Source organism: Thermobia domestica, chromosome 5 (genome assembly GCF_964235325.1).
Source record: "Thermobia domestica chromosome 5, izTheDome1.hap1.1, whole genome shotgun sequence".
NCBI lineage: Eukaryota > Metazoa > Arthropoda > Insecta > Zygentoma > Lepismatidae > Thermobia > Thermobia domestica.
Window position 1 is genome coordinate 1,250,956 of NC_137458.1, and position 12,795 is coordinate 1,263,750.

Consider the following 12,795-nt stretch of genomic DNA (forward strand, 5'->3'; position numbering starts at 1 on the left):
TAACTCGCTTGTACGGGCGGAAGAAGTAGAGTCAGCCTCAAAAGTTGGGACAGTGTTTATGGTAAGACTAAGTACAATAGGGAAGTAGTTTCGAACATAACAACTTCGTAGTCGAATCTATTTATGTTCCGAAGGAAGTAAGGTTGCCAATACATGCATGTATAAAGTTAAGCAACCCAATAATCAGAAGTGACAAGGTTTATTATAATTTTGGGGAAAACTGTAATATATTTAAATTATGTAGCTCAGATAATACAAGTGTTCATTTACCCTTTAAAGCAAACAGGGCAATGCTACAACCAATCAAAATATTTGACCTTAGGTTCTCAAGTACTATATATTTAAAGGTTGAATAAAGAATTCACAAAAACAAGATTTATATTGTTTTGTTTAAAATTCCTGCTTTTTTGCATTCAATGTTTGCATTCCAAATATATATATATGTATGCTGTATGTGACCTTTCAATTGATTTTATTGCTTTTGAGATCCTTTTTTCCTTCCTAGTTGAAAAGAAGTTTATTTATTGATAATAATATTTATTTTTATTATTATTGCTTTATAATTAACTGAGTTAGTATTTATCTCTATTGTATATGATAATCACGTTTTAATGCGTGAAATTAAGTGAAATTACTCTGGTATTTGCCGTCACCTTCAATTATGATAAATAGGCTCTTTGCGGAACTGTTTAATGTTCAGCGTTAAGTCTAACATAAGAGAAATGATCGCACATGTATTGAAACGGAAATAAAGAATAGAAATTGATGTAATGTCCATCTGGCTTTCACTTCTGACTAAATGGCCTAAAGTTCCTACTTTTAATGGAATGCGGGTTTGATTGCCAGTGGGAATCCATATGGTTTTGATCCCAATTAAATTTTCTCTTACAAAGTCTCGTACTGGAAGATCGTTCAACTCCAAACATTGCGTATAATCAGGGGCGTACCCAAGGGGTATACGGAGTTTTTTGTCCTCCTTTCTACAATACATTATGGAAAAATATAAAAATTACCATGTTCAGATATGAATACAAAAATAACAGATGTCTTACAGTGCAAATATTCATAAATTCAGCTACTGAAAATAAAGCATGAAAGCACGCATATTTGTAAAGGATAGAAGCATGCTGATATTAATGTAAATTAGGAATGGCCAAAATTGTTCGGGATCCGGAAATTTTGTTTTCCTGAATCGTAAATTTCACTATCCGAATTCCGGATTGTTTCCGAAATCTAGACTTTTCCGATATTACTTTCCGGATTCCGGAAAGTGAAAATGCCGAAATTGGCCATTCCTAATTTATGTTTGCAGCCTAAGTTATACGTCCCACGTTATGCCGGCTCGACTAAAGGAGACAGTGATGATGAGAAATAAATGAAAATAGTGGAATGAAGAAAGTGGGAGGAAACGGGATAAACCCGAGAAAACCCCGCACACGATGTTTGTCCACCACAAAGCTCACTTGACAACGAGCTGGGATCGAACCAATGACCCCATGCACCAGAGGTGAACGCTCTATCACTGAGTCACCACTCCGATATAAACTTTGGTTCCTGAATCTTCTGTTGTTGAAATTCTGTGTATACCACTGCACAACACGTCTTATCCATGATTCCAGAATAATGTAAACGAACTATGAAAAATTATTATTTGTGATGTTTCTGAGTGAGAAGACCTAAGTGATTTATGCTGTATTGTGTATTTCAAAACGTTTATTTTCATGATCGTGTTACCCTGATGCATTAAAGACACTTTCTTCTGTTGGTATGTTCGTTGCAACCTCTGGAGTTATGTGTGAAATACCTTCGTCCCTCGTTACCAACTACCGGTATATCATTTGCAAAGATAAGAGATAACGAACAAAACTTTGTCCTCTCCTTCAACGATAGTCCTTATCAAATAAAGATTACACAATGATAAATTGTAACAAAAATAATATGTATATTTGTGTAAATTAAAAGAAATCCTGATTTACTTCCCTATACACTAAAACAAGATTTTTTTGTTATGTAAATCTCAGGTTGGACATTGAGTTAATACTTTTTTTTTTTTTAAATAATTGACTGAATCCTGTATTTTCTAGTGCGAAAGTACTGGAATAGTACTGGAGAAAAGGATATTTACATTTGACATTCCTTATATCACAGTGTTAAACATTAAAAATGTATCAGATAGAAATGAAAGAATGAGAGAAAATATTCAAAAAAATATAGCTAATACGTTATGAAATATGCAAAATGCTTTTTTTTAAAAAAAAAAAAATGGAATACAATTACGAAATTGGAGGTCAATTCACGGTGAAGGTCATTTTAAACCGACTTCGGATAATTTTTAGTAGCAATAATCATTTACAAATTATCCTATATTCGGCCGGTTTACAGTACACATCTAGGTGTGCATATTAGAAGGGTGAAAGCATTGAAAATCTTCACCATCCGCAATGAAGGTTTAGATATTCGCAGTAATCTCATCATTCTTAAAATTATATGTATTGCGTTGATGGAAATGAAGTGCCCGCTTTGACATCTGGTGCAAAACTCACCTCAGCACAACCACAGGGATGGATTAACGCCACCCTGTAACGTCATACTCCCGGTATACGTCCAGCAAACAGGCTTTGATATCCAGACAGTCAGGAGACAGTGCGTTTTTGAACAGGGTCGCGTGAAAGTGCACCATCGAAAACACATAACTGCAAGTAATTTTCCGTTACGAATTCAAGCTGTGACATCCTGCACATCAAGACGGAAAAACAAAAAAACATTAGAAGTGCATTTGAACCAGGAATGGCGAAAGAGCGCACCATTCGCAATTGGTTTGTAAAATATTATTCTACTGATAGCCGTGCAAAAAGAGCTCCATGGTGACCGGCCAACAATGTTGAATTCAGACTTTTGTACAAGGGGAAACAATACAAATTTAAAAACACTTTCGGAGCAGTGACGTATCTAGCGTGGGGCAAGTGGGGCTTTGTTCCGGGCGCCGGATTGGGAGGGCGCAAAATTGGGCAAATATTTGAGGTTTTGGTTTGGTTGGTCAGGGGGACGATAAGGCGAGTTCTTGTCCCGGGCGACAATTAGCCAAATTACTTCGCTGGTTTGGATTTGGTCCGGCAAGGCCATTCTAACTCAAATTTTTCTAAAGAATTTCCTTAGTCTTATCAGGTGGAAGCCAGAATGTATAAAAAAGTACAAAACACAGAAACCTTTGTTTAGAACCAGTGTGGAAAACCCTCACATTACACCTCCATGTGAGACTCTTTTTCGATTTTCTGCCTCCCTCTGTTGCTGCCAACAGTGCAAGAAGGCATTTAAAAGAGCACGTCTCGAAATCTATGCAATACGTATGTGAAGAATGAGTCAGAAGAATGAAAGGTAATTTGAACCTCATTCGGTGCTGTTTTATTTTGGTTCCCAAGTTCTTACTATAGTGCTTCATCTCCCAATATTTTTATATCTGGTTGGTTGCAATAACCGACATATTGCCATTTTTTCTCTAACTAACGTTGTAAAGCGTTTGTGAGCGTCTCTACCTAATTTCCACGTTTTTGTTTAACTTCGACTTTATACGAGAACACGATTTGTTAATTACAACAATTAGGTTCGGCAAAAGAAAAAAAAAACTAATTTTCTTTATAAAAACAAAAATCTTTGCTTTTAAGACACTTTTATTTCCAAAAAAATAAACAGAAAAAAGCAAATGTTTCAATGCATGTGTATAGATATTTTAGAGAGACGCATATAAATTCTAGGGGGGTTCAGCCCCGCCCTTGAACATGCCTGAATTCAACATCACGTTCAGATGAACTCTTCAAGCACACGTAGAAGGAGACCCTTACAAAAGTGTTCGTGCTATTGCAGAATAGACTATTAGACATATTAGTGAATACACTATACCACTGTCGTTCGGTGGCTCCATGCAATCAATAAGATGAAGACTAACTCGTGATGCCAATGAGTTGGTACCGGCCAACAAGAATTGCCGTCTAGAGTCCTCTAAATGTAAGGAATAACCGAGAACGTTTCCTGCGTCACATTGTCACTTCAATTGAAAACTGGATCTATTACAGTGGTTGGGTTGTCATCAACGTTCAGAATAGTGCCTCAAACAATCCTCTACCCGCCAAAGGTGTTGCTGCTATTACGGTGGCTGTGATCCTCATGCCTTTCTCCGTCGAGGAAGAATCATCATTGGGGATCGCTATAGTACGGAACTCCATGGAATACAGCCCAAACACTTCCACAATCATTTATCAGTGGCCAATAGATATACGCTCACGTATCGCTCATAGGACAGTGCGGGCTGTCAGTGTGAAACTCGTCTTCACGCACTGTATTTTCCCGATATCTTTCCCGCTGACTACCATAGCTTCCGGCACCTTAATCACTTCTTGGGACCGAAGACTTTCCCTGATGATTGTGCGGTGCGGTTAATACTCCTTCACATTACAGACTGTAGATTTCTTTCACCAGGGAGTCTACAACGATGGCAAAGTGTGTTGGTGCAGATTTCGGCTATTTTGATCTACCAGGTATTGCAGTTTTCATTTCCTCCTCCCCTTTGAAAATGACACATATATGGCACATATTTAATTCGCCCCAACCTAATACGTGCTTGTAATCGTACAGTAGTTTGGAGCAAAAACCAGCTTGGGATTCAAATCACCATTGTGGCTACAGTTGTAACTTTTACAATTAATGTTATTGTTTATTTTGTGTTTTATAATTAATCTTGTCATTTATTTCTTCTTCTGTTGTCTGATAATTTTTTTTTTTATTTATTTATTTTTAGGGAATTGGAGAGGATGACATTAGCTTATTTCCTCGTCAAGAACGGCCAGAATATCCGTATGTGGTGGTCACTCCTTTACCAGGTGAGTATCGTAACAAATTCATCAACCGCATCAGCTCTTCCCGCTGGCCTAGTCACTAACATGCGTCGAAACGCGGACTCGATTCCCGGTAAAGAGCCTTGAAATTTGCAACTCATCGCGGCGGTAGTTTGAATTCCGTCTTAAAGTGTAGACGTATGTCTCATATAGCCTTTGCCTAAACATTGTTGTTCTCCTGATTATGTACACGGTGGACTATTTATTTTGACGCTGCTTAACATTCTGAGAACTTGTTGCAATTATACTACCAAAAAGAATTCTTGTTATGTTATAGAAGCAAAGCAAATCAAAACTTGTTGTAAACAATATCCGCTAATACATCATTTCAAGCAGTATGTGAAGTTTAACCATTTTTTCATGTCTCCGGAATGGTTTCAGGTATCAAATTCCTGTAAACCGCATTATGATCCGTATGATTGGTGAAAACCATGTGATATTTATCTAAACACTTCTTCGAAATAAAGTTCTTGATAAAGAGTCGAATTTTCAATTCCTTGTAAAATTATTCCTACGTGTTTGAGATACGTCACGTGATGATCCTGTTATTCAACACTAATACTTTAAATGTGTTTTACCCCGTCCGTGTCACTTGCGTTCTTTCTGTTGCAGAATCCTCCAAATTAGGTTGTTTTTTGACGTTTGTTATACTGTAGCGGCCATAGTATGCAACGCTTCATAATAAGTTTAGAATTGTAAGTTTTGTTTTACATGTACATTTTGAAATACTGTATGTAATAAACTGATTTAGTGCCATTTGAAAATGTACAACTTTATGTTGAATTCAAATGAAATATTTTAAGTTTTACGTCCCACGATTATGCTGGCTAGGCTAAAGGAAGCGTGATAATGAGAAATGAATGAAATGGTGGAATGAAGAAAGTGCAAAGGAACAGGAGAACCCTGAGAAAACCCACGCACACGGTGTACATTTACGCACATGATGTACAGTACATTTAGCGCGACCTGAGATCAAATCAAGGATCCCATGGATCAACGTTCTACCACTGAGCCACTACGGCCGAAATTTATGTTGAGTAGGCAACACTGTTAATCTAGTTACTCGGGCCAAGACTTTATTTAGGAACTAGAATGTGCCCTATCCAAATATTCATGTTTCGGAATCGTGTGGTACTTCCACAACAATTTTTATAGAGGTAGTTGGTGAGTATTTCAAATTATATGCCCGTAGCCAAATTGTCTCTACAAAAATTATTGCGTGAATACCTTAGGATTCTGAAACCTGTATTTTTGGATAGCGGACATATTAGTTCTTAAGTAAAGTCTTGACTACGGTAGGTCCCATAATTTTGCAGCTATAGACTTTTAAATTCACTTTTTCATGTTTTCGGCAGCCTATAACTCCGAAAGGAAGCATTTGTGCACCCAGGTTGGTGTATACTTTTTGTCTTATCTTGGTGTCAGGAATCACCTCCCAAACGTTGCCGGTGTTGTTTCGAAACACCCTATATATAATATAAAATTTGTAATATGTACCTACTACTCGATTGGGTATAAAACTTGAAGTTGTTACACTCAGGGGGTTGACAGTTAAGCATAACACAGGATTGATTATCATTATTATTATTATTATTATTATTATTATTATTATTATTATTATTATTATTATTATTATTATTATTATTAAGTACATTTAACTTAATAGTGGCTTACCTCATGGAAATGATGAAATTATTTTCGTGATTTTTAGCATCAAATTTAGAATTCATGTATGTAGTAATACGGAAATTCTCACGCAGCAACTAACACACGAGTTTGTCACCTACTGTTTGTTGCTAAGTCATTGCCCTAGCCTTTATATGAAATCAAATCACTTATCTGTTTGTGAAGTTAAAGGAGATAAGTAGGCGAATGTAATAAAAATAAGTTGAATCGTGTTAATAATCTGTTTGCAAATCAAGGCTTTATCACCGAACCTTGGAGAAGGGATCATTTGATGAAAACCACATGAGAAATACTGCTAACTCACTTTTGGTGAAAGTCATTCGTTATCCAGCATCACTGGTATGCTTGACAACAAAAATGAATAGCTCTGATTGATTGCCTTCTTACTCTCCATTGCTTTGGTGCTCCTTCTGCTTCAATGCTAGACCGCTCTCAACCATGTTCAACAAAGAAGGAAGTAGAAAAAAGTGGCATGTAATTAAAAATACCATTCGGCATTTGGCTGGTGGAACAGAAAAAATCTGTAGTTTTCGCTTCCAGTGGCGTTTTCTCCGTCCTAAATTCCGCAAATTTAACTAGGGATGGCCAGAACCGGTTCCTGGTGGAACCGGTTTACGGGTCTGAACGGATCCGGTTCTGGAACCGGGTTTCGGATCCAGGTCTGGAACCGGTTCCCAAGATCCGGTTCTGGAACGGGGTTTTCAAATCCAGATCTGGAACCGGTTCTGAAAACCGGATCTCCGAGAACCGGTTCCTCACGGAACCGGAACTTTATGGCCATCCCTAAATTTAACCATCCAGGAAGAAAGACGCCGTTTCCAATACTGTATTGGCTATATAAATTACTTATTTTTTCTTTTCTTTCATGACAGTTATTTATCTCACTGTTCTCTCGATTATGGGTGTTGCTTTGTTTCAGTTTAAGAAGTAACAGTTCCAAAATGTTCGTCGAGTTTAATTCCCGTGTTTGGTCACATTTTGATTGTGACCAGAGGCGGACTGGGCCGCTCGGATACCAGGAAATTTCCGGGTGGGCCCTGCGTTCTGCAAAATCACTTAAGATATTGCTCGATTAGTTATAACTAATTCAAAACTCCGTTCTCATTCATAGTAACCAGTGAAATTACTAACAGGACCGCAGTGCTAGCGAAAAGGAGGGCACTAGGGACAGGGGCCCCTGCCCAACTCGTAGGCTTGTTTATTGAAAAATCAATAAGACAATAAAAAAAGTCCCAAAATACATGTAAGTTATTAACTCGAAAATGTAATCTCGCTCATAATTTATGTATTTGATAATGTGTTGTGCAATCGATAACATATAAGGAGCATGGAGGTGATTCTCCTACGGTAAGGAAACCTGTTAGACATGGAGTTGCTGGACGCGAGTGGTGGCGATAAATGATGGTTCCGTGAGCACAGCGGCGATGTCAGAAAATGGGCCCAAAGCCCCAGAAATCGGGCCCCGAAGTTTCGAGATTGGGTCCCTTCTATTCACCAATAAAATATGTAGTTCTTGGACGTATGGTAATGGAACGGTCGTGGTCCCCTGAGCACAGCGGTGATGTCACAAATCGAGCCCGGGGCCTGATGTCTCTAGATATCGGGCCCCGATAGTATAGGGTCGGATCCCTTCTATTCACCAATGAAGCATGGAGTTTTTGGAGGTGGGTGGTTGATTGGAAAGGGACGGTTTCCTCTGAGCACACCGGTTATGTTGTAAATTTAGCCCAGGGCCCAAAACCCAAGAAATCGGGCCCCAAAGGATGTTCATATTTTATTCAGCATACTTTTTGCTCACAGAAATAAGTTTTCTTATTATCCTACCTGCGTGTTATTCAACCGAACATTACAAGACAGTACTGTTAGGGTTGACAATGAGACAAATAGTAGGTGAGTCATTTGATGGTGGTTCCAATATGAGAAGTGAATTTTCAGGATTACAGAACTATATTCGAAATTTATCGCCGCACAGCGTATACATTTGGTGTTATTTTCATATTTTGAATTTGTATATTACTACTGGATGTGAGAGTGTTGTAGAAGTGAAAACAATTTTTGGCAATCTGCAACAGTCGGCTATTTTGGTAAATGAATCTTACAAGCGAATGAACATGTGGAAATCAGTCATCACTGTGGAAACCATTCGCGGCACATGATAAAATGAAGAAAAAAAAAACTTCACAAAATGGATGGGATTCGGTGGTGGTCGAAGAGTCGAGGTGTAGAGAGATTACTTGAATGTAAAGATAATCCAGAGAGTGGGGTGTATGTTGAATTAATTATTATGTTGCGTGCAATGATAAGTTGTGGAAAATTTGATGCACAAGTAGTGGCAGTGACTTCAGGATTGATCTCATATTGGTTGAAATTCAAGTCTATGGTATTTGGTATTTTCTTTGTTCTCATGTTTGATATAATTTCTCCAGTTTCTAAGTACTTTCAGACAAAAGGAGTGAATATGCTAGCTGCATTCCACATGGTAGAAGACATCAGTAAGGAGTTGAACAAATTGGTGCTTAAAGAAATTGTTGATCAAGGAAAGAGTTTGCTGAGTATGTGAATGAAGTACTGGAAAAATTAAACTGTGATAATGAAGTAGAGTGCACATTTCCGAAGAAACGAATTCGAAAAAGAAAGTCAGTTTTTGACGAAACTAAGGTGGACACACAATTACCAGGTGAAGCAGCAGCTTTCCGTGTTGTATATTTCGACCTGTGCTCGAAAAAAATCAGGGTAGATTAAATAATTGAGCTGAGCGTCGCTTCGCTCGCTCAGCTCTTAAGGCGGATTTTCATGTGTCCTTTACCTCCGTGAGTTGCGAGCGATTGTGCTAAACAGCCAATGAAATCACGCATCGGAGATGGCGCGCTACACTCGCGTCAGAGTAGAAATTTGTTCAATTCTGACGGAAGTAGCGCTCGTACACTATTGTATTCACTGACTAACATGGCGGAGGTAAGAACAACGTTTGAAGAACTGCTCGTAGAACAAGTAAGAGAAAACAAAATTTGGACAACCTTAAGTATCCGAAATACAAGGATTCAGTATTAAGGACAAAAACATGCCATCAAATTGCTGAAAATATTGGTATCGATGGTTAGTACTTTTATATTTGTGTAATTAATTAGTTGTATTACCGGGAACAATAGATAGTTCATACAATAACTGGTATGTACAAATTATCAATCCCTATATAAAATAAAAGCAATGTAATTTGAAACATGCTTTAGTATGATTTATAAATATTTTTATTTGTTTTATAAAATTTATCCGGATCGGATTTTAATTCAAAGAAAAGGTTCCTGTATATTCCGTATTCTCGTCGAAGCTGGAAAATGGGGTGAACTCACCACATTTTCCTAACATACTTTTGACGGCGGCGTTTTGAAATATAATATATTCCAGCTAAAACGATAGCTCTCCTTCGGGAATCCATTATCACAAACTAAAGTCGCAAACTTTCTATTTTACGCATGCGCATTAGCTAGCGAGTAGTAATTTGGCGCAATACGCGCACGGATGTATGAAAACGAAAATAATTTACGATGAATACGCTACGTGTGATGCTTCCGTTCTAACGCGGGCATGAAAATCCGCCTTTATACTCGGGTTAGCCGTTTGGTTGTCCGCGAACTCCTCCTAGTAGATTTACAAACAACAAAAAATTAATCTCTGATGCTTCTTTGTCTTGATCCTCGCCGATTTACTGATTTACTAAATGAGGGTGTTGCAGAAGGTGCTTTGCAGGAGATAGCTGAAAAATGGTTAGTTGAACATGACAATTTGAAATCTGAATTGTTGAATTTTGTTGAAATTTTTGAAAAACTCCAGAAAACTCTGCCAGACTACTGTGATAAAGCAAATAATAAAGGCTATGCTGACGTACAACCCGACGTAGATGTTGCGGAATGAGACAGTTCTACTGAGTGTAGTGCCTCGGAAGGCGAAAGTGATTCTGAGGAATACGTTACCTGGTTTTCAGAAGGCCAGTCTTCTAAAATATGCAACGAAAATCATAAATGTAATCAGTGTTACTTGTGTTGCTGCAGGTTGCTACTAAGGTATAACATGCATGTTTCCATTTTCAAAACACTGATTACTATATACAAATATGTGTTAACTCTTCAGTTACTCAAGTATCGTGTGAGCGAGCATTCAGTTATCTTAAATTAATTAAAACTCATATGCGTTCGTCTTTGTCAAATCATATTCTGGAATCATTTATGCTTATGGCCGTTGAAAGGGATGTTCTGTAAAGAATCTGATGATGAAATTATCGACGAAACTGAAATCATCATCTGTCTTTGGAAAAATGCTGCTGTAACAGTTGGTTTGATGAATGAACTTCATTACTCACGTATTTTATAAGAATTGCAAAACGCATCAAAAACATGAGTGACAAATGCGGTATCACCTCTATGCACTCAATAAGTATGCGAATTTTTGCACCAGAAGCTCGTGCTGTTCGTTCCGTTTCTCTTTCTTGATATTGAGAGGGTGATTCTTAACTGCCGTTAGTAGAAAAATATTTCAGGCTGTAATGCTAATATATTATAGTAATGTTCCAATTTAATTAGTGTTTAAGAAGTCAACAAATAGTTATTTCTTACCAAACTCAGGGTGCTTTATCAGATATGTTTTAAAACCTTTCTCTAAACTTTCTATGTTTTCAAAATGTTCCTTTATTTTTCCTCATCTCCATAATTGGATGATTACTCAATGTTCTTCATGACATATCATGTAAACAAATCTACAAAGATAGACTATTATTTTACGCAATAAAATTAAGTTTGTTATCATTATTTCACTCATGCGCATGCACCATTCATGAAAATTAAATTCCTCATAATTTTGAAGATGGAATTGTATCATATTCAGAACAGTCGCTGATTTCAATATAAACAGATTTTCAGACTGTACAAAATAAAATAATACTTGGCTATAGATCCTCATACACAACTTATATTTCGTGGGAAGGGGAGTTAGGTATCCAAGTCTCCAGGTAAGGGTTCATTCCTAAAAGGGCAGTCTACTCCAGACCAACTTGGTATTCATCAAGGCCCTTACGCATCATTCTCCGGGTGGGCCCTTGTACTTCCAGTCCGCCTCTGATTGTGACTTATTGCTTATGGGAAAATGGTGGGAATAGAAAGCAAGAGGGGGAAGATCCAGGGAGGATGACCCTGGATAACTTTAGTCAAGATTACCACCAACCAAATTTGAATTCTGAAACTCCAGATTGCGAAACAATAACTCAAAACCCTAGCTTACGCTTACTCGGTAAAATATAATCCTTCGACCTTCTTTTTGTCCGTTCTGAACTTGAATTCCCGCGTTAAATTTTGTTCGGTAAATAAATAATTCTTACTGCCGTTTAGAGTCGTAATACACCAGAACAATATATGAGTAGCGTAATCCTTTATTAGCAACTACACAGGATGGAACATAGACAATTAGCATAATTAATGTATTCTGTGTTTCCATTCGGACTACAATGGAAATTGCTCACAACTAAATATCAAGTTTCCGTTACCGTTATTTCTATATTCTAGTCCATCGATCCTTCATTCATCAAAATCGTAACCAAGACAACATATTTTATTACACCTTATTCTACTCGGCTGCTGCGAAATTCAGGAAACTTTCTGCTTCTGACTGACCAATCTAAATTTCTATATCCAACAGTAGACACGTGACTCACCCATCAATCGTATTCACTGTATATTTGGTATGTCGATTAGCTACGTTCAGTCAACTGCATAAATTCGCCCCGGGTTTCCTGATAGCGCTAACCACATAGTCATAAGAGAATTAGCGTAAAGCAAATTGAAAAGAAAGATTTTTTTAACGTACCATATTATGCTTGATCCAAAATGAGACGAATGACAAAGTGCAAATGAACGATTATGAAAGGATTGGAGGAATGACAATGTGGGAGGAAAGACGAGAATCCCTTGAAACACTCATGCTGTGTCCGTGTTCATCCCAAGCATTTAACGTCCAACGTTCACAACCATATAGTATAAACGTAACAATGTATTTTTGCTTATATATATTCTCGATCGAAAATAAAATGAAACCTTTCATTTTAACGTGTTACGATTATGCCCTTCAGGCTAAGGAAGACAGATGAATAAGGCAAGTAAATGATGATGGAAGAATTGGTGAATTGAGAATGTGGAAGGAAACGCAAGTGCCCACACGATGTTGTCCATCACAA

General features: G+C 37.5%; 2 protein-coding genes across 3 annotated transcripts in view; one reads left to right on the plus strand and one right to left on the minus strand.

Moving 5' to 3' along the window:
* MRP (Multidrug-Resistance like Protein 1) overlaps positions 1 to 12,795 on the minus strand; it is a 301,358-nt gene that overhangs the window by 244,407 nt on the left and 44,156 nt on the right. The window lies entirely within an intron of this gene.
* Pih1D1 (PIH1 domain containing 1) overlaps positions 1 to 12,795 on the plus strand; it is a 193,825-nt gene that overhangs the window by 79,106 nt on the left and 101,924 nt on the right. For both annotated transcript variants that reach the window (XM_081758094.1, XM_081758095.1), the window contains exon 3: positions 4,793 to 4,874. In XM_081758094.1, the coding sequence (XP_081614220.1) occupies positions 4,793 to 4,874 (82 nt within the window). The remainder of the gene's footprint in view (positions 1 to 4,792; positions 4,875 to 12,795) is intronic.